Source organism: Onychomys torridus, chromosome 17 (genome assembly GCF_903995425.1).
Source record: "Onychomys torridus chromosome 17, mOncTor1.1, whole genome shotgun sequence".
Classification (NCBI taxonomy): Eukaryota; Metazoa; Chordata; class Mammalia; order Rodentia; family Cricetidae; genus Onychomys; species Onychomys torridus.
In genome coordinates, this window is record NC_050459.1 from 50278118 (window position 1) to 50301024 (window position 22907).

The 22907-nt window shown below is 41.7% G+C and overlaps 1 protein-coding gene across 1 annotated transcript in view; it reads right to left on the bottom strand.

Moving 5' to 3' along the window:
• Galntl6 (polypeptide N-acetylgalactosaminyltransferase like 6) overlaps nucleotides 1–22907 on the bottom strand; it is a 1096110-nt gene that overhangs the window by 93737 nt on the left and 979466 nt on the right. The window contains exon 8 of the mRNA XM_036209517.1: nucleotides 18799–18916. Within this exon, the coding sequence (XP_036065410.1) occupies nucleotides 18799–18916 (118 nt within the window). The remainder of the gene's footprint in view (nucleotides 1–18798; nucleotides 18917–22907) is intronic.

Consider the following 22907-nt stretch of genomic DNA (forward strand, 5'->3'; position numbering starts at 1 on the left):
GTTGAATTAAAAATGGATATTTTTATGTCACCTAGTCTAAATATTGTTGAGGAAAAACCCCACAGGAACAACTCTAGATACTTTCTTGTGTGTCTTGAGGTATACAGGGGACTATAAAAAGGCTTCTGTCACGTTTTAGACACAAAATACAGCGAGACTTTGAAGTACTCTGCGGGCTCAGAAGTAAAGAGCAGTGTCTAATCTAGTTGTCCCATAAAAGCAATGAGAAGGTATATAAAATGTTGTAGACTCATCTCTGGCATAAAGAAGAGTTCTAATGAGAACATTTTATAAGGCTAAATTTATTTCTACCGCAATCATTTGTGCAAAGCATCATCATGGCAGTTTATGGGCACTGTCTTCAGGGAAGAAGGGATACTTCTAGGGAGACACATAAATTATTGCAGAGCTCAGAACAACTTTGGGGGATTTCCTATTTCCACAGAACTGTGGAGGAAGTGTGAAAATGCTTGTTAATTAAAGCTGTAGGATTTAGCCAGCGTGTGGAGAATGGAAGGTTTAAGAAGTTGGGAAATGTGCAGAACAGTGTAAGGACAGGAGCCTAGGCGACCGACCGTTCTATTTGGGATACTAGTGTGCCCTTATTTCATAGTTTCACTAATAAATCTGTGCACTGTGCCACATGGAACACAACTTGCAGACAGTGCAGCAGTCACGAGAGATGTCAGGAATTTGAAGCGTAAGTCACGAAGGAAAGTGAGCCACCCTGGGGTCCTGGCCTGTGGAAGGGATTGAGAAGAATGTTGGTTCTCTTTTCTCAAGGCTTTCCTGGCAGGCCAAAGTCTTCTTAGTAGCTTCAGAGTTTGGCCCAGATGGAGACCTTGGATCTCTACATGACCCAGATCTGGAGTTCGTATTTAAATAATATTGGGATCTGTGTACACATGTGTTAATTCATCAATGCAGATTCAGATGTATTTTCAAAAGCCCTTCTGAGCGTTCCATACAAAGGCTCTCCACGTCAGCTATTGGTCTGGCAGGGTACAAACGAGGAAAGGGCAATGTGCAACACAATCTCTTACAGCCCCAGAGCAGATGCAAACATACAAAAAACATCTCACGATCAAATAATGCTCTTCTTTGTTTGGGGTCCTACTATAATATAGTTGATTTCCTTTCATCTCTTAACCATTGTCAAAAACGATCTGGTTTATTTGTTCGCTAATTTATTTATTTTAAACCCTGGTGGCAGATTCCCCTCCCTTCTCTCCTCCCCCATTCCTCCTCTTCCCACTCCCCACTCCTCCTCCATTTCGGTTCAGGAAAGGGCAGGTCTCCCATGAGTATTAATAAAACACGGCATATCAAGTTACAGTAAGACTAAGCCCCTCCCCATGTATTAAGGCTGGGCAAGGTGACCCAGTAGGAGGAATAGGGACCAAAAAACTTGTAAATGAGTTGGAGACAGCCCCTGTTCCCACAAGAGGACCAAGCTATGTAACCATAACATGTATGTACAGTGCCTAGGTCAGTCCTATGCAGGCTCCCTGGGTATTGGTTCAGTCTCTGTGAACCCCTATGAGCCTAGGTTAGCTGATTCTGTGGGTTTTCTTGTGGTGTCCTTGACCCCTCTGGCTCCTACAATCCTTTCTCCTCCTCTTCTGAACGATTCTTACCAATGTTTGGCTGTGGGTCTGCGTCTGTTTCCATCAGTTTCTGGATGATGCTTCCCTGAGGACAATTAGACTGGGCACCGGTCTGGTCACAGAAGACGGCCAGTTCAAGCTACATATCTGTTACTGCTAGGAGTTTAAGCTGGGGTCTTTCTTGTAGATTCCTGGGAGACTCCCTTGTGTCAAGTTTTGACCTGACTCTGAAATGCCACCCTCACCCTTTCTTCGCTCTCTCCCTCCATGTTGTGCCCTCCCCTGTGACCTGATCGCTCATGTTCCAGTCCCTCACCTGCTCTTGGCCCGCTCACGAACTCTCTTCTACTTCCCCTTCCCAGGGAGAGCTGGGTGTCCCTTCATGAACCCTCCTTGCTACCTAGCCTCTCTGGGGCTGTGGATTGTAGCCTGGCTATTCTTTATTTTTCAGCAGATATCCACTTATGAGAGAGTACATACCATGCTTGTCGTTCTCAGTCTGGGTTATCTCATTCGGGATGATTTTTTTCTAGTTCCATCTGTTTGCCTTCAAATTTCCTCGTGTCCTTGTTTTTAACAGCTGAGTAATACTCCACTGTGTAAATTTCTTTTTACCCTGTCTTTCCTCACACTGAGGTCCACGAGGTAGAGGGGGTCTCTTCCTTCTTGCTGACTGCATACTCTCAGCATCTTTGACACTGCAGGCTTTCAGTAATATCTGCTGGGTTTAGGAATGTGTTTATGAACGTGTCCACCATGACACTAGCTACATCTTTGCCATCTTATAGACATTGTATCTATAATTCCTGATGTGCTGTGTTGAATATGTATATATGTACATAAAATTTAAAATAAAAATAATATTATCTTTCTATTTTTATTTTTTGCACATATGTTCTCAACTTTTTAGATTTTTCAATAAGTTTCTATATTGTTCCATATTAGTAAAATAAAATTGTCTCATTTTTTTTTTAAATGTCACATTCATTTTAAAGGCTATACTTCAGATTATAATCTAGGTAGGTGAAAGAACAATTTTTATCCTTGAGTAATAGATACTTAAAATTTTTAGGATAGTCAGTACAAAACAACAACAATAATCACAATGACCGCCACTATCGCCCCCCCCCCCCACTCCTGACCCAAGAAACTACTGAGTTCAAACATGGTGGCTCAGCCTGGGCTACGGAGACCTAGTCTTAAGAAAGAGACTCCAAGGCAAACCCCACAAAAAATCCTCATATGACTTTGTGTTCATTATTTGTTTAGAAAAAATGTTCTAAAAAAATCACTGGAGGCTGGACCATGTTTGGAGACGTTAGCTTTCTGATGTTCTTATTATATCTTCATAGTTTTGCTTAGTGTGGTGTGGAGAATTCTAAGATGGTCTTCAAATGACCACTCCAAGTGAAAGGCCTGTGTATAATCTCCTCCCCTTAGGTGTATGATGTAGTCTACACCTGTGTGATACTTATAACGAAAGTACAGAAGGTTTTCAGAAGCCCTGAGTTAGTCAGCAGGGGAATTAACCTAGTAAGGGGGGTCTGAGCCTCACAAATGAGCCATGACCTGGTTCTTCTTGAAAGAAGAGATTTGAAGATTTTGAAGTATGAGGGTAAATTTCACTCATGGCCTGTAAGCAGTAAGCTGGATGTTGGGAGAGGCTACAGTTCTGGAAGCTAACTCACAAGGACTGAGTGTAGCCTGAAGGACTGAGCATGGCCTGAACGAGCTGAGCGTGGCCTTAACAAGCATTCTGTCAGCAACCTGAGGGAACTTTCCAGATTTGTCTCCCAATTTAGTCTCCAAATAAGGACAGAGTTGGTGGGATATTTGGCTGGCAGATCCTTAGCAGGAAGTCCTAATAAAGTGTACTTGGACTTTCCTTGAAGATTATTCATCTTGCTTGTTGTATCGATTTTACTCTCTTACAGTTACTAACATTGTCTTAAAATTACTTTTCCTTTATTATCTTTTTTTTTTTTAACATTTGTATTTGTGTTTTCATGGTCAACTACTACACCCAATTATTTCACTCATTTCCATATTTGCTCCTCTTATTAATTACTTTTGTCTCTTGCACCATTAGTTTCTGGTTTTTGAAATTATTAACTTCTTTCTGTGATTGTTCATCTCTGTCCTCGTTTTATTTGGCTTATTTAACTTTGGACTTGATTTGGGTGTTTACTTTCTTCCTTTTATTCTTTCTTTTCATGGGGACATGAACACTTCAGAATCTTAGATATCTTCTGCATGCGGCTCCTGTGTTCTGACATACGACATTTTAGCCTCGGTTTTTTTCCTAAGACTGATATAATTTTGCTACGATTTTTGAAATTTCCTTGTCTTTAATCTAATTTTATTCCCTTTTCTCCGCCTCACTCCTCATTGCCTAGATGTTTGCAGAACCCCCCGTTTCTTCTTCTTTCCTTCTAGTGACCTTTACTTCAGCAGCTTTGGGTTTTCTTTTGCTGTCCTATTATATTGTAGCTGCTATTGTTTCCTCTGTTGTCTTTATTTTGATATCTTCCTAAGTGTCAGAATCTCATCACTATTGACAAAGTCAGCTGCTTCACCAACCTTCTTGAAACATTGTAACTCAGAGCAAAATAATTTTCTCTCCTTGCTTTGTTATTTCCTCCTCTTTCTCCTTTGTATACATTTTATAAACTATCTTCTTTTCAGCCAAATACCATAATTACTAATTTTTGAGACTGGGTTTTACTATGTAGCCCTGGCTGACTTTGAACTCACAGAGATCTGTCTGCTTTTGCCTCCCAAGTACTGGCATTAAAGGCAGGAACCACCATACCTGGCTATCTATTTATTTTTAAACTGGGATCTCAAGCTCTTGCGCAGACTGGTCTATAACTCACAATTCTCCCATCTCAGCCTCCTGAATACTGGTGTCCTGGTTAGGGTTTTAGGTTTTTTGTTTGTTTATTTTGTTTTGTTCTGGTCAATTTGATACAAACTAGAGTCAAATGGGAATTGGTCTCTCAACTGAGAAAACACCTCCATTAGGTTTCCTGCGAGCAAGGCTGTGGGATATTTTCTTGATTGCCAATTGATAGAGGAGAGCTCACTCTTCTCTGAGTCCTGAGTGCTATAAGGAAACAAATTGAGCCAGCCAGGAGGAGCTAGTCAGTAAATGGCATTCCTTAGTGGTCTCTGATTCAGTTCCTGCCTCCAGGTTCCTGCCCTGGTTTCCCTCAGTGAGGGACTGTCATCTGGAAGTGTAAGGTGAAATAAACCCTTTCCTCGCCAAGTTGCCTTTGGCCATGGTGTCTTGTCACAGCAGTTGAAAGCAAACCGAGAAGCAGGTATCACAAGTCTGCCACAGTGTTGTTAGTGGTAGAAGGTAAGCTCCAGAGGATGGGGAGGGATGCTGTAACATGCTGTCTTCTGGACATGCTGTGACAGTTGCATGCATGAACCACAGTTGGTGTGGTTACCCGTACACGATCGAGCCAGGCAACATTCCAGCATGAATGGGGGAGATCATATAACTAAGGAGCTATTATTGTAAGCTGATGGCTGCTGGGAGATGGAGAATAATTCCTTGGGGTGTGTGGCCACTGGTAGGTTGCCCACACTCCAGTGGATGGCTCCACCCTGTGCACATATGGTTAACACTAATTGGACTTACTTTTTTTTTTTTTTAAAGAAGGGGACATGGAACTGAGGGTGTGTGTAGGGAGGAAATATAGGATGGCTAGGACCATATTTTATTGTATATATGTGTGACATTATCAAAGAATAAGAGAAAAAAAACCTGTTAGTCATTGTTGAGTATTGTTGGTTCTTCTTACCATTCACCTTGTAGGATTTCTATGAAAACAATGCCAGGCCAGGGCATGGCAATTTTATGCCATACCTTCCCCAGAAGTGAATCGTGTTAGCTGATACTTCTCTAAACCCAATGGGGAATGGCTGCTCAGGGCTGTTAACAATATTGAGTATCTTCTTCCATGCTGCCTCACCAATCATGTGCAGATTGGATGTCTGTGAACTCCACCTCCCAGAACTGCCCCACACCTGTCACTGTGCCCAATCAACACACACCAACAGCTGTCATCATTTTTAGCAGAGAATCTCTTGTTTCCCTCAGATGTGCTGGGAGAACTTGGGAGAAGTGAGAGCTGCCTACTCCAAGTGAGACTTGAAGCTGTGGCCGTTTCGTTGGCCACGTCTTACCACCACTGAATTTACCATGATGTTCACCTTCCTTATGTATGTGGTTGAGGGTGTAGGGACAAAATCAGGAGATTTTGTTTCTTTTTCCCCCCCTCGTTGCTTATTTTGAGTGACCTTTAACAAATGACCATTCCTTTATATCTTAAAACTTGTAAAGCCATTGTAAATGCATAACATTCAACTATTAAGTTAGAAACACACTTAGCAGGTATTTGGTGGCTTGTATGCCATGAAGGGAAGTTATATGTAGTTAATTTTGATGACCGTTTTGGGCACTCGAGTTCATGTTAGGTATAAACAAACAACATGTGTTCTTGTAAACTTCTGCAATGAGATTAAATGCTGGCACATCTGATTGGATGAGTTGTCTGAAGTGATGGCTGCTCCCTTGCTTCAGTGAAGAACTGACTGTTGCAGCAAGACTGGGCACCTCCTCTCCTAAGGTTGGACAAGGCAACCCGGTAGGAGGGAAGGGTCCCAAATGCAGGGAACAGAGTCAGAGACAGCCCCTGCTCCCTCTCTTAGGAGTCCCACAAGAAGACCAAACTACACAACCGTGACATATGTGCAGAGGGCCTAGGTCAGTCCCATGCAAGCTCTCTGGTCGGCAGTTCAGTCTCTTGTGAACCCTTGTGAACCCAGGTTAGTTGATTCTTGGTGGTGTCCTTGGCCCCTCTGGCTCTCACAATCCTCCCTCTCTTTTTCCACAGGGTTCCCTGAGGCCCACCTAAGGTTTGGCTGTGGGTCTCTGCATCTGTTTCCATCTGCTGCGGAGTGAAGCTTCTCTGATGGCAATTGGGCTAGGCAACAATCTGTGAGGATAGACCATGGCTGGCTGATATACATGAGGTGCCAGGCCTTTTCTGAAGAGAAAGGAGGAAGAGTGAATGGGTGGTGGGGTGGGGAGGGAGGAGAGGAGGAAGGGGAAAAGTGTGATCAGGTTGGTAAAAAATCAATTAATTAATATAAATAAATAAAAAAGAATGTCTGATATGTAAGTAAATGATATATGGGCATTGTTCAAATAAACAATTAAAACTATTATTAAAAAACAACTCTGGGCTCAGGAATAGTCTTATTAACTATACTTAATCTTTATTGAAATAATAAAAATTCTGTGTTACATTAAATCATCAGAAGAATGGTCAAATCTCATATTTAACAAATGTCACCTGCATTTTGTCTTAAAAATGGCCACAAGTCTTTTTTTAAAAAAACTTTTTCAGCTAAGAGAAAAATAGGTTAATGATTTTATGAACAGACCCAATTTTGAATCCTTGTTTGATATTAACTAGATAATGACTTGTCTTAACAATTATGAAGTAGAGGGTTTTTCTTTTTCTTTTTTAAAATCTTGCACTAGTGTTGAATGGGATAAAAATTAAATCCAATGACCCCTAAGTACCAACTCATTACTTTTTCTTGTTAAGGGACGAGATAGCAGTTATTACCACAGGAAGAAAAGAATGGTTAGAGATTTGGGGGCACAGGTTGTTTAATAGAAACTTCATAAGCTGTGGAGGGGCCCAGAATAAATGGATATCGATAAATATTGTCTTTAAGAACCTCAGACATGTCCTAGACACTATTTGTGGCAGGAATGTAACCTGAAGTGTTTATATGCTTATATTTAACATATTTTCTGTCCATTTGCTTCCTTTTATAAAATCCCAGGAGTATTTTTCTCTCGCTACTACACCAAAGCAGACCACAGTTTTACAAAGCCCACAGGCCTACTTAGGGATGGATTCTCTTATGGTCCCTTTAAGAGAGACTACAGGACAGTGAACTGGGGAGAGAGGAGTGGCCGCAAAACAGGGAAGGGACCAGGTGTGGGGAAGTCAGGGGATGAGCACCTCTGTGATGGAGACTCGCACATGAGCATCCCTGGAGGACGATATTTAAACATGTGGACTACCTTCTTGCTGGGGGATGTCTTTCTGTAGGCTGTGAATATATGTTGTTCCCATTGGTTAATAAATAAGCTGCTTTGACCCATGGCAAGGCAGCTAAGAGGCAGGTGGGAAATCCAAGAAGAGAGACAGAAAAGAGAAAGGCAGAATCTGGAGAGACACCAGGCTGCCACCCAAGGAGCAAGATACCAGCAGACTGGTAAAGCCATGGAACACGTCGAAAAACATAGATTAATAGAAATGGGTTAATTTAAGATATAAGAGCTAGCTAGCAAGAGGCCTTATAAATAATATTAAGCCTCTGGATAATTATTTTATAAGCGGCTGCAGGATCACCGGTGGAGCACACCTTTAATCACAGCACTCGGGAGGCAGGGCCAAGCGGTTCTCTATGAGTTCAAGGCCGGCATGGTTTAGAGTGAGTTCCAGGAAAGGCACAAAGCTATACAGAGAAACCTTGTCTTGAAAAAACAAAACAAATAAACAAAAACAAAAAAGCTGGTTGACTGACTGATTAAATGATGCCTTCTCTCTCTGACAACGGGCTAACCTGGTGTGATTTAAAAGACATCTGACAATTCTGAGCATCACAGGGGTCCAGATACATGTGAAGATGTTACCACTGAGTGCAATGCAGGCAGATCACTGCTTTTCCTCAGAAAACTTCTAAAAGTTATCCTGCCTGGCTTTTACATCCTAATATGAAATCTACTCATCTGCTAGAGTCATGTTTTTAGAAAAATTAAGGAAAGGTATTTAGGGAGGTGTTTGACCCGAAACTCAGTCCTTCATATGAGACAGAATTTCCTGGGACTATTTTCATTTGCCAATTGCCAGAATCTTCTGTGAAGTAATTCTTTGAAGAGTAAGCATGCAGCAGAGGTATCTGATAATGACCACTTAAAAAAGTTTTAAATGCTAATATTTGAGTTGCAACTTAGAGCAACCTCTGTATTAAGGTATAAAATGCCACCAGCAAGCTTACATCTACACCTGTTTCATGGACCTTAAGTGCTGATCAGTTTGACCTTACTGTACTGTGTACTGAAGATTAACCACAATTTATGGGATATGTCCAAAAAATCAGATGTTTGATTTTTTTTCTTTTTTTTCTTTTTTATTGTGTCTCATAGAGCTGGTTGTGCATAATGCATTTGATTGATTCCTTTTGCACAAATTCTTGGTTCAACGCATATTTTACCTAAGAACCTGATCAAGTTTATCTCCTTCATAAATCCTAACAGGGAAGGACAGGAACCCCAGGGTAAGTAAACAGGATCAGGAATGAAGAGACATGTGCACCCTGCTAAGACATAACTGTCACCAAAGGATCTGTCATCCCAACCAAACAGCTTAGAGCAATTCAGTCCTGAACTTCCAATGTGGTTGCCATGGTTTTTGGACAAAGACAACAGGGCTACATTCCAATTATGCCTGTCAGTGACAGACAACTGAAAAATAGGAAATGGGGTAATAAAATCTTGGGTCATCCAGAAGATATGCGATAGGTATAAGTGACACAGAAGTGAGATGAAAGTTTATGTTTACCTGAAAAAGTACCTTTGTGATTTAGAAAGCAACTGTATAATCCACAGTCTTCAGATTTTCAATAGCAATTTTGCTTATCAGCTTGCCATTAATCAAGGACAGGTATCTCTTATTAGAAATTATCTCAACATTTTAAACTTCAAGCATTCAAGTATTAAGAGGGTACCAGGGAAAAGGTCTTGAACTACAAAAAAGGAATGTATTCTTTCAAGTCTGGGAAAAATAAATACAGCAGTGCAGTGTTTTTTATTTATTTATTTATTTATTTTTTATAAATACCACGATCTATATAGTGTTCTATCTTAAAATGCTTTCTTTATGCATTTACTACAGGCTAGCTGCACTCAAGTGACAGTTATGTCTTAGCAGGGTGCACACGTCTCTTCATTCTGGATCCTGTTTACCTACCCTGGGGTTCCTGTCCTTCCCTGTCAGGATTTATGAAGGAGGTAAACTTGATCAGGTTCTTAGGTAGAATATGCGTTATTTTTGCCTCCTCTCTCACCATAGGAGTTCTGGGATTACAGATGTACACCACTGCATCCAGCTTTTGTTATACATGCATTCCAGGAATTGATTCCAGGTCACCAACTGTATGTATGGGAGAACTCATTAGTCAGGGGCCAAAAGGCCGACAGTGAAGCTGAGAATGTGGGTGGGTCAGGATTGGATGTAGTCTTCATTAATTTTCTGTTGTGGTGACAAAACACCATGACCAAGGCAACTTCTACAGGAAATCATTTAATTTGAGGCTCACAGTTCCAGAAGGTTACAGTCCATGACCGTCACATCATGGAGCATGGCGTCAGGCAGGCAGATGTGGCTCTGGAACAGCAGTTGAATGAAAGCTTACATTTAATCTACAAGCACAAGACAGAGAGCTAACTGGGAATGGCTTTTTGAGACCTCAAAGCTGATACACCTTCTCCCACAAGGTCATGTTGCCCACAGCTCCATAGAAGCTAGGTAATGAGGGCCCAAAGGGGGATGCATGCATTACCCTGGGAAGGGGAAATGGAAGAGATTTCCTGGGTAAACTGGGGGGCTGGGAACATAGGGGATAGGGTTGGGGAGTGGATGGAGGTGGAGGGTACTGAATGAGATGTCTTGATATGGGGGGCATTTTGGGGTCAGGCAGAATCCTGCTGCAAGGGAAACTACCAGGAATCTACAAGGAATCTACTCAGCTAAGACTCCTAGCAACTCTGTGATACGTAGCCTTAACTGGCCGTCTCTGATAATCAGATTGGTGACTGTCCCAATTGTTGTCAGAGAGCCTTCATCCAATAACTGGTAGAAACAGATTCAGAGACCCACAGCTAAGCATTAGCCTGAGCTCAGAGAATTCTGTTGAAGAGAGGGAGGAAGGATTGTAGCCATAGTCCCACAAGGGAACCCATAGAAATAACTAACTTGGGCTCATAGGAGCCCACAGGGTCTGGATTGACAGCTAAGGAGCCTGCATGGGATGGACCTAGGCCCTTTACATGCATGTGACAGTTGTGTAGCTTGGTCTACTTGAGGGATTCCTAGCAATGGGAACAGGGCTGTCCCTAACACTTAGGGATGGCTTTTGCGAACCTGTTCCTCCAATTGGTTTGCCTTGCCCAACCTTGATATAAGAAGAGGGGCTTAGTCCTATCTCAACTTGATATGCCATGCTTTGTTGACACCCTTGGGAGGCCTGCCCCTTTCTCAACAGAAACAGAGGAGTGGATGGGAGGAGGGGGTGGACGGAAGGTGAGTGGGAGGGAATGGGAGGAGGGAGGGGAAACTGGGGTAGGAATGTAAAATAAATGAATAAATTAAAAAAATCAAAACAAAACAAATAACTGTTCCATTGGAAGCTCCACCTCAGCCCCCACTCCTCCCTCTCCAAACCCTGCCCTGCAGAAAGCCCACCAAATGGCAGCTCCTTCTCTGGAGCTGCTCAAGACCCAGCCTAGAGGGTATTTAAGCTCCAGTTCATAGACCTGCCACATGATTCCCCCCCCCCCCCCCCCCCCCCCCCCCCCCCCCCCCCGCCCCCCAGGATCACCCAGGAATGCTTTGCTCAGATTAAACCTTGTCCTTTACTTCTTGATTCGACTCAATTTAGCTTACTGCATTGGTGGAGAAACCTACTATTGGGGATTCAAAGTGCTTATCATCTGGTGCCCAGGAGGATAGAGATGGGCCTCCCCTGCCAGTTGCCTGCCATGTGGGTGCATTCCCTGCCTATCCCCTGGCAATGTGGGAAGCCACTCTTACTTCCACCATGCCTCCACCACACTGGGCCAGCTTTTGCTCCTAAGTCACCTATTTCCAAACCAAAAGCCTATAAGAGATCCAGGATCTCTTCTGAGTCTTTCGACCTCTTTTGAGTCAAAGGCTTCTGGGTTACGTACGAGGTCACTGCAGCATCAGGTAACTCTGGCCCATTTGTGGAGGAGGGACAGCCCCTGCTCCTTGGATTTCCCATGTTCGGGGAGTGTTCTGCATAGAGGCAATCTCCATACTACTCCTAGCCATAGGTTTATAGAACTGGAAGAAGTTTTGTACCGTTTGGTCTCCGGCTTGTGAATGGGTACTTGCCGCCCAGACACCCTTGGGGTATTTCCTATAAAATTTATCCAGATCGGGGCTGTCTCACACTATACGTTGGTTTGAGCTCCCTCCAGGGTTGAGTTTTGCATTCCCGCCCCTTCCCCTTTCCCTGTCTGTCTGCATCTTCAAGACCCACTTCCCTATTCGCCTGCCCCAACCTGCTTCTTCTGCCTTCGCTCCGAGATGCCTTTCACCCAATCATTCTCCCGGTTTCCGTGATGCACTAACTCTGCTGTTCCTTCGGTTTTCTCTTCCTGGCACACCTTGGCAGGGCCCACTGAAGGGTGCCCACTTTGGCTTTGCTCACCAGGCTTCCCTGGGGTTTGGTCTGGCCATGCTGGGATTCTTCCTGCAATAGATACATTCTCTCTGTTCTTTCCTGCTCTTCCACCCTGAACTGCGCAAATGTCTCCTTCTTCCATTTGTTACAACTTATAAATGAAAGCTGGAGACATCGGCTGCTTCATGCCCAGCACACGGCTGTTTGTTACCCTCCCCCAACAGCCTAGGAGACCCACCGCTTAAGCTCCAGCCCGTTGTATTCTCCATGTGGCTCTCACTCTTTTGGCCTGCAGACCCATATTCCAGGGTCTCTACGGCTCTGCTTCCTCATTTCTAGGAAGTTTTTTTATTCCTATGGTTTCTTGCATGCTGCTTTACACTGTTACCTTTTATTTCAGGATTTTAAGTTGGTCATCTGACATGGTTTCTCCCCAAAAAGTTTTGTTTCTCTTTGTATTAAAAAAAAAAATCCTTCTATTTTGTGTGTATGGATGGAGATGTGGCCACTGTACTCTTGTTTCTGACTGGTCTTAGATGCTTGAGTGTACATGTTCTGTTGCTATTTAAAAAACCTGGTAACTCCAAATTGGAACTGCTCTGGAAAACAACATGTGGTCTCCTACCACCTTAATTAAGAACACCCAGACAGCCACCATTTTGAGTAAGGATGGAGAAGATCTTGAATAAAGGTGACCACATGGAGTGGGTTCACCAAGAGACAACAGGTTTCCAAGGTATTTTAGCTTAGGATGGAGTTCTGTATGATAAGTCATGTCCTGTCCTAAAAACAATTTATAAAAGATAGGATTTTAAACAATGCTGTTTTACTGAGGTACTAAAGCTGCACCTCCACGCATTCATGTACTGGGATGTATCTTGCTGGCAGCCAGATTTGTAATGTAAGAATAATCCCCTTGGTATTGATTTTAGAAACACTTAAATTGATTACATTGTGAAAACTGGATTTTGCCTTCTAGAGATAATAAACTGCTTATCCCTAACAGATAATGATTCTCTGATCCTCAAATGCTTCAGAGATCTGAGGATATGGCATTAAAAAAAGGCTTCTCATGATAGAGACATGCCAGCTCCTGGCAGCCTCCCCTATCTCCTCCAAGGAAGATGGAAGACTGCAGAAGACCTCTGCCCAGAGCTTGCTTTAAATGTAGCAAAGCCAGCTGCGGAGCAGAAAACGGCCTTGCACCTTAACTGCTGCTGAGACCCTGTCCAGACTGTGGACAAGCAGGACACTGGGGAATTGATTGCCCTACTTTGCCAAGACAAATTTCTAGTCTACACAAAAGCCTGTCAGATCTTGTGGGTCTGGCAGATGAAGACTGATATTGCCCTGGAAGCCCTGTCCCCAATGACCATGGAGAAACCTGGTGTAGCTGCCTGGGTAGTGGAAAGCTGACTCACTTCTGCTTGCTCAGGTAGAATTTATCCTTCTCAGATCTGATGGTGTCTGATGACTAGGTTACTGACAGATTTACCAGTTTAACAGCTCCCCCACCCGGTTTCCCAAGCACCTTGGTGCTCATTAGTTAAGTTTCTTGTTAAAAATATAGACATATTTGCCTTGTTTAGAGGCTTCATAGTAAAGGATGAACAGGCTTCAGATGTAATTTCCCACTTAAGGTATGTAAAGATGTTTCAGATTTCGGTCCTCTTTCTATGCTGTTACTACACTGGAATTTTGGAGGTTCAGAGTTTTAGCATTGATAAATGCAGTTTTGATAAATGGATAGAGCACTGACTACAGTCTTCAGAAGTTCTTAAATTTCTGTGGATTTTACTGGTCCCGGCTTTTAGGACCATATAGAAACGTTTTCAGCATCACTGTATTGTCTCCAGACACATATGGCAAAACTCTGCTGAAATGCCAACTCCTCCCCCTCTGAGACAGGTTGACATTAAAGATGATATGAAGGATGCATGTGTGTTCAACTCTGTTCCTCCTCCCTTGCTCCTCAGCCTCTTTCCTCCCTCCTCCCTCACTTGCTCAACCTCTTTTGTTCAGTAGTAAATTTCTTCTAGTTGTCTTCTAGGTATAGAAGCAAAGGTATGTTTCATTGGCTAAAACTAGGCCCAAAGAAAAATGTTCATGCTTTTAACCCAAAGACATAGTATTTGCTATGACACCAAGGTGTAAATATGTTTCACCTGTTTTACAGGCATCTTCAGATTCCTGGGGAAAGAGTTCTGCTACTGTATCAAGAAATCTGGCCTGGTGGAAACTAATATCATTTTCTAGAGGCCCTCTTCGACCCCATCCATTTTCCAGCCCTTATTTTACAGTCCACTTTTCCTGCCGACACACAGAGGGCCCTCCAGATATGCCAGTCCCTGCATCAGCTCTGAGGACACCAACCGAGGACACTAACCCTGGCAGGTTGACTTCACCCACATGCCCATTCACAAAAAGCTCTGTTATCTCTTAACTCTTGTTGACATCTTTACAGGATGGGTAGAGGCACTTTCCTTCTCTAGGAAAACAGCACATTTGATAGCTCAGGTATTCCTGGAACACATCACCCCTGATTTGGCATGCCATCCCCCCAAGCTCCTGGGACATCAATGCTGGTACCATGTCTCCAGACTCAAGTGGGCACCTATCCAGCATGGTTTGTCCAGCAACTGGGTCCCTCCACTCTCTGGTTTTCCAAATTGTCCCAATGAAAGGTCTATCAACTCTTCTGCCTTGCTCATTCATCTTTGTTAGTACAACCAGGACACATCTCCTTTCCATTCTTACTGGCAATCTCCACTCTCCCCATGGCTAGTCCCATCATAGGGCCAGTCATAACGACCCTTTTATTTATTTATTTTTCATTTTTTTTTTTTAGCAATTTATCTTTTCTGCTTCTTCAAGAAACAGAACCCTGAGGTCTCTAGTATGGCAATTAACCAAATGCTTCTTCACCTACACCATCTGCTGAGCATGAGCTCACTGACTCCCTCCTCCTCCTCCCTATATCATCCTACGCCAACAGGAAGTAGCCAGACTTGAACTGGTACCCATATATCCAAGAAAGTTTGGGATGTTCTATTGGAAGTCCTACTTCAGCCAACCCTGCCTCCTGATTTCCAAACCCTGCCCCTCTCAGAAAGCTCACCAAGCAGCAACTCCTCCCCCAGAGCTGCTCAAGACTGCACCTACAGGGTATTTAAGCTCTGGTCCATCGACCTGCCACATGATTTCTCCTCCTCCCTTCCCCCTGAGGATCATCGAGGAATGCTTTGCTCAGATTAAACCTGGTCTTTTACCTTTTGATTCAACTCAATTTGGCTTACTGTGTTGGTGGAGCAACCTAATACTGGGGATTCAAAATACTTATTACAAACAAATAAACAAACAAACAAACAAACCAACCTAAGGCCAGATTGCCTAATCCTTTCCAAATAGTTCCACCAACTGGGGATAAAGTACTCAAACTGGAGTCATTCTTATTTAAACCACCACAGGTGTTAAGCCATTACCTGGTTTTTGTTTGTTTGTTTGTTTATTTGCACTTTTAGCATTGAAGCTGAAATGGAGCATCTTAATCTGTAAGTGGTAATGGATGATTATTTAATCATAGATACTATCCCTGAAAGTATAGTCTCTATTTAATCTTTAAAACCTAAAGAAACCCTCTTGTCTGCCACAGGGTCACAGGAGTGAGAGAACTGGTCCTGCTCCGCATCAACTGCAACACACAGCACACTAGAGCAGACCTTCAAGGGTACAGGTGACCCAGTCCTAAGGGTATGGAGAGCAGGGGAGCTGACCCTGCTCCCCCCTGTATGTCCTCTACAGAAATCAGGAGAGAGGGCCCTGAACCTTGCCTGCACAAAACAATAGAGCTGGTCCTGGTGGTGTAAGTATGGGTTACCTGGATCTGAGGACTTAAGAGCAGGAGAACTGGCCCTGGTCCTTGCTGCAAGCTGCAGTGGGTGAGGTAGCCAAGGCAATGCTATAGAGTTTGTTAGAGTAGTGACAATAAGGAAAAGCTAGTGAGCTGACCAACCCAGCTACCATCCAGGGCCAGAACCAGAGCTATGAGTTGTCCACCCCAACATCCACCTCATCTATGAACTGTTGGGGAATGTGAAAAGGATGAACCTACAGATCCTACAGATCCAAAACAGCAGGATCTCCATGACATAGGACAACCACAGAATATCCAAAAGGAGCCCCAGTGAGAGCCCATAATCGGTAGCATAGCAGAAGCCAGAGGCCTTGAGCCAGACCAATGACTCTTGGCAAGGAACACTTGTAAGTAAAGATGAATGGACTAAAAGATACACTGTGTGACTCAATGGGCCACACTACAGCTTCCATGACAAAAGTCTTCCTTCTCTCTGTCTCTGTCTCTGTCTCTACCTCTCTCTTGTTTGGTTTCATTGTTTTGTTCTTGTTTTTTCCTTTAAATTTGGTTTTGATTGAGGGGGGAGGTTGCCAGGGCAGAGGGCAGATGTGAAGGGACAGGAAGATAAGTGGGATAGGAATGTATGATGTGAAATCCACAAAGAATAAATAAAAGTTCAAACAAACAAACAAACCCCCCAAAACATAAACAAACAAACAACTAAAGAAAATTTATCTAAAATATCTGTTTCAATTTTTTCATCTATACAATGGAATAATACAACACCTTTTAAGGTTATATTTTAAAACCAGCTAATACAAAAATATTCAGTTCACTATTTGGCTTATAGCACTAAGAATGTAGCCATGCTGCTGTGTAATTATTATTTCTGCACATCTACCCCAACAAGCTGTCTAGCTACTGCCATAAGAGAGGAACCCAAAGACACTGGCCAATCCAAAGGCTTGAAACAAGGCAACTGCAAAGGTAAGAAAAATATCTTAGATGCAAAATTATATGTTTGAATGGATAAAAATGCACCAACTTAGTAAATGGTATTTAGGGGTAAGAGGGAACATTCTAGATGTCCCAAGGCTTGCAGTGACACCTCTGTTTCTTTTGAGGATATTCATTCTGTGACTCCTTGAGGAAAAGTATAACATTCTATTAACACTTAGTGTTGCAGTCTTATCAAAATCACTCTTCATAAATTCTAAAAATTGTGTCTGGGTTCTTGTGTTTGACTTTATTGGACTCAAGGTAAAGTTTATTTTCACAACAAGCACTGGTTGGACTTTGTAATGGAAACAGTCACCAAAGGCTGACTTGTGCCAGAGATTTCCATATGGCAACTTTGCTTCTATACAAACAAGCATCAAGACAAGGGAAAAAAGTTCTTCTTTTCTTTGTAAGACCGATTTTGAAAATGATGTAGGCAATTTGGAGTATGAATTCTCACACAGTTTGTTTTGCTTTAACTCTCTTTCATATGTTATGGTTTGCCATTTATATGTCACGAATTTGAAACAGAATCATAAATATGTATGTATGGATATGGATAAGTGTAGTGATATTTTATTTGTTCACTAATAAATAAAGCTTGCCTGGAGATCAGGGGGGAAAGGCCAGCCATTTTAAGTAAACAAAGAAGTCAGGCAGCACACGCCCTTAATCCCTTTGCAGGCAGGATCTCTGTGTGCTCAAGGCCACACTAGGGAACAGAGCCAAATGTGATGACACACGCCTTTAATCCCAATACCAACCATAGAGATCTGGAGGTCTGTACAGACAGACAGAAAGTGACAGAGCTGTGTAGGAAGAGGAAGTGAGGTAGCTTGGCTAAGATAGCCAATGAGAGGGCAGAAAAGCAAGGCACAAATAATCCTGGGTAGACTGGAAGTTGAGTTCTTTGGAAGCTGCAGAGTTGGTGAGGTAAGGTTAGCTGGTGGCTTTTTGTATTTCCCTGATCTCTTGAAAGCTTTAACCAAAATTTCTGGCTCTGTATTTCTTATTTAATAAGACCATTTAGAAATTTGTCTACATATAAGATATATATACATATATACATATATATATATATATATATATACACACACACACACACACACACACACACACACAATGAAGCACAGAATTTTTTATAAATAAATAAAAATTGATCACTAAGGCAAGTAGATATATGGGCAATTCCAGATAAAATAAAAAAAAAGACTTGCTTGCAGATAACCTGCTGCTCACACTTGCAATTCTAAGCACTTTAAAGGCTGAGGCAGGTGGATTACTATAGGCTTGAGGTTATGTACTTTCAGTCTGGGTTGCCAGCTTGACTATGTTCAAGACCCTGCCTCAAAATAAAATTAAATTTAACAAAACATAAAAAACTTGCTCTTCAATTTGTCATTGATATTTTAAATTTATTATCAGTTCCTGGAATTTTGGAATAACTGGTTGAGAACAAAATCTGAATTGCTCCCTCTTGTTTGTACATGAAAGGCAAAAACTCCAACCTCTCTCTCCCTTCCTCAGCCTTACTCTTCTGTCCTTTATCCTGTAAGCACTCAGGACAAATGCCTTTGCCAGGGGAGCAGTCGATGTAGGTAGACCGAGTTGCTCATCTCTAAACTCGAGTTGAATGGTTTCTTTTTGCATGTAGCATGGCTGCGACTCACTGTAACATTGGAAGAAAGTTGCTTCTTTTCCTTAAGTTCCCCTGGGAGGAATAGCTCCAACTTACAACACAGATCACAAAGCGAAGTGACGCAGTCTATCAAAATTGCCTGTAATTATGGAGTGAGGACAGCCTGGCGATCTTACCTTGAAAGAGATTTCATACTGCTCTCCTCCCCAGATCTCTAAGCCTGGGTCGTAGCCACCCAGTTCCCAAAACCACTTTCGATCCACCGCGAAGAGACCTCCAGCCATAACAGGAGACCTGGGAGACACAAGACAGACAACATTTAAAGGACTATGAACATTAAAAGCAGTAGTATTTTGCTTTGAAATTCATGATCTGGTTTAGTGGTCAAAGTATGTCATTTTTCAGCGTGGTAATCTATAAGTAGAATATAATGTAGAATTCCTAATGCATTTCCTACTGAAGTGGATGTAGGGGGAAAAATTCTGTGTGAATATTAAGTTTTGCAATCCAGGTTTTGACACAGCAAAGGTCCTTCAGAATCAGACTTGGCTATTTGCTTATCATCAGAAAGAAATACATTACTATCAGTGACTGATATGTTGGGAAATAGTACTCATTTTTATGGCTTTTTCTTAAGTTGAGAGAGATCTTTTAGATAGAATAGTGGTGAAAATGTAATAGGCAATGTCTTTGATTTAATCTCTCACATGTATTTATTCACTGAACACCTATCTACTATATACAATTCATGTCCTATTTAGAGACTATGAAATAGAATATAGGATAAAATAAGATTTTAAAACAAAATTTTGATTGTGTGTATTTGTGTGTATCTTTGTATGGGTACATGCACAAGTGCAGGAGCCTGGGAGTCCAGGAGAGGGGGCCAGATCCCATGGTGCTGGAATTACAGGCGGTTGTGAAGCCACTGACAGGATTCTGGGAATTGAACTCTTGTCCTCTGGAAGATCTGACCCATCTTTCTAGCCCAAGGAGAAGTATTTCCGAAGGTGTTGATTTTATGTAATTGACAAGAGCAAAGATCTAGAAGAATGATTTATCTATTCTCCCTAGGAAAGTGCACAGGAGAAGAAGTCTCATGTAACATTTACATTTTGTTAGAAATAGAATTTTTAGAATCAGATGTCCCTTACTCCATTCCTCTCTCCAGCAGCTGTTCCCACCCCCATTTTTCTGCACACAGCATTCCAAAGTGGAATTTATAATTGAAGCTGGAACAAATCAAGACCATAACATTTATTGGGTGCAAATTTCCAGTGATCGTATCACTAAGTTGTAACCTTTACTTCTTCAGGACTGGGTTATAAGTCACTAGCAGTTTTGAATTTTAGAGCTATTGGGGAAAAATAAATTAATTATGAAATTATTTAACTGTAAATAGTTTTGTTGCAAGCACAATAATCTTCTTTAAAATGATCTTCTCAAAAGTTTGAATAGTATATTTTGGGTTAATCTGTCTGTAAATTAAATTCAAATGGAGCCATAAATTATTAAGAGTATTGAAATTTATGAGGGTAATTCTATATTTATTTGTTTTTGGTGTTCTACCAGCTTTTTAAAAAAAATGTCATGTTTTTGTAGCCTTGTTAATAGTGCAGAAATATTTAGAATTTTTGTGCTTTTGATGAATGGCCTCATTATAACTAGGAAATGGCTTTTATTATTTCTGGTGATATTATTTGCCCTGGCATCTATTCTGTGTCATTATTATAACCACTCTGGTTTCCTTGTGTTCTCCAACTGTAGTGTTTATAACCATTTCTGTCTTTCACCAGTTGTGTATTCATACCTCATGTAGGTTTCTGAGTTGCTGATGTGGCTTAGTAGGTAGCGTGGTGGTGTAGCGTGCATGACATCTGGGGCTGGATTCTCAGTGCCAATGCTAGTCACAGACAGCTCTTGGTAGTCAGAGGCAGCAGGATCAGTTCATGGTCATCCTCAGCTGTGTAATGAGTTTAGGTCAGCCTGGCCTACATGAGACCCTCTCCTCTCTGTCTCCCTGAAAAAGTAGGTTTCTTCTAAGTGGCACATATATATGTACACACCTGGCTTTTCAATTGGGTCATCTACATGCCAGAAGAAGGCACCAGATCTCATTACACATGGTTGTGAGCCACCTTGTGGTTGCTGGGAATCGAACTCAGAACCTCTGGAAGAGCTGCCGGTACTCTTAACCTCTGAGCCATCTCTCCAGCCCCTAACTGAAGTTTGTGATAGCAACTTTCCGTTTCTCTTTCTCCAGCTTTTGTACTTGTTACGCATTTCACTACATGCTATGCACCCCACATTATAATGCTCATAGTTTGAAGTAAATATGCTTTGAAAACATTTCAGTAATAAACTTCCTTCATAAACGATATGCACATAATGAACAACACATGAACTATATACACATAAACAAACAACACAGAAATAATATTCAGAGCACCATTTTTGTATTCTGTTGGGTTTAAATAGTTCCAGAGATAATCTAGCATTGTGATTTGTCTGTAGACCTGAGTCTGTGGATTGAACATCAGACCCAAAGGATTGATTCTAGATAATGTGGCCCCGAAGCCAAAAGAAGTAGGGACTTCCTGTTTCATTTACCAGTGAAGAGTTTATTTAGTGCATCATATTGCCTTCCTCCTCGGAAAATGAACAGGAGCAGTCAACTATTTTCTGCATGTTTTTCTACTCTGTTTTTTATTTTGAGTAAAAACTGGTCTCTCAGAACTCCCTGCTGGTCCCATTCTTCAGATTCTCATTGGCCTGTCTACTTCCTGCCTGATTTCTTCTCAACCCCTTTCCTGTTTTGTTTCCGTGGGAAAGTGAACACACTGGAGGCATGGCTTGTGGCTCTGTGTCCCGGTGACACATGACTGCTGCTTACAAGCACTGTTCACAGTATCACAAATCAGTCCTCGCGCTTTGCAATTAAAAACGTTTGTCATCCCTGGGATGACTTCTGAAATTAAGGTGGCCATGAAGATTCTTTATTTCCATGGCATAGAAATATGTGACTTTTCTGCATACTTAATGGAAGTCAGTTTTCTATTTCATACCAATGCTATTGAGCCATGTAATAAATATGCTTTCCTTTTTACGTATGGTTAAATAGCTTCCCGTTTCTACAGCAATTTTTTTTATGCTCCAAATTTGGTTCACTTTTAAATTAATGAGGCTATCATGTAAAAGTTTACTGGGACCATCCTTTATTTGGCGGCCATGACGAACTCTGTGTTTTCATTTGCAGATGAACATTTCAAAATGTGTGGTTGCTTTTCTCTTCTAAACTAGGACATTTCTGAATGCTATGTTTTTATAAATAGTTGCAAAACTACCTACCATTCTCCATTTCATGTATTGATTCTTTATTTCATATATTCAGAAAAAATGGTGGAGTTTTAATTGAAACATGCTTTCTCTAGGGTGTTTTTTTTAACCTTTTTTTCTCAAATTTTTAGGCATATAGAGTATGATTTCAAATTTTAACCCATGGCTCATAACCTTTTGGATTAGAGAAATGAGAGCACACAAAATACTGAGAAATAAATACGTGTTTTAAAATACACTAACAATTAAAATCTAGGTCCAGTAATGTGAAGGAAATGTCAGTTTGGTGCCTTAGGAAATAAACTGGCTCTCAGCTCTCTTTCATTTCAGTGAATACAGTGAAATTTCTGGACATGTGGGCTGCAATATGAATTCGGTCAGAAATGAAGCGACACACTTTCCCTCAGGACCCAATCAAGCCAAGTCAATCAGCGGAAAGGCAGCCCACAGGACTTTCCATCACACAGGCAGACATTTTTAGTCAGTCCACGACTCAGAACTCTTATAATTAAAAAAGTAATAATTATTATTTCAACAAGAATTCAGTTGCAGAGCAAATGATATTTAAAATGCAAAAAGGGCTTTTAAGCGACAGATCATGTCTTAAGATTTTGAGAAGACTATTTAAAACTATTTTGAGCTGGGCTGTGGTGGCGCACGTCTTTAATCCCAGCACTCGGGAGGCAGAGGCAGGCGGATCTCAGTGAGTTCGAGGCCAGCCTGGTCTCCAAATTGAGTTCCAGGAAAGGTGCAAAGCTACACAGAGAAACCCTGTCTTGAAAAACCAAAAAACAAACAAACAACCAAAAAACTATTTTGAGTAATTTAACTTTGTTCAGTAATATGAAATAGTAAAAGGAGGACAGAGAATACTGCTATCCTTATAGCATGCGAGGAGTTGATCATTCCAGGCTGCAAGAGTGAAATAAGTCTGAGCTGAGAGAGGTAT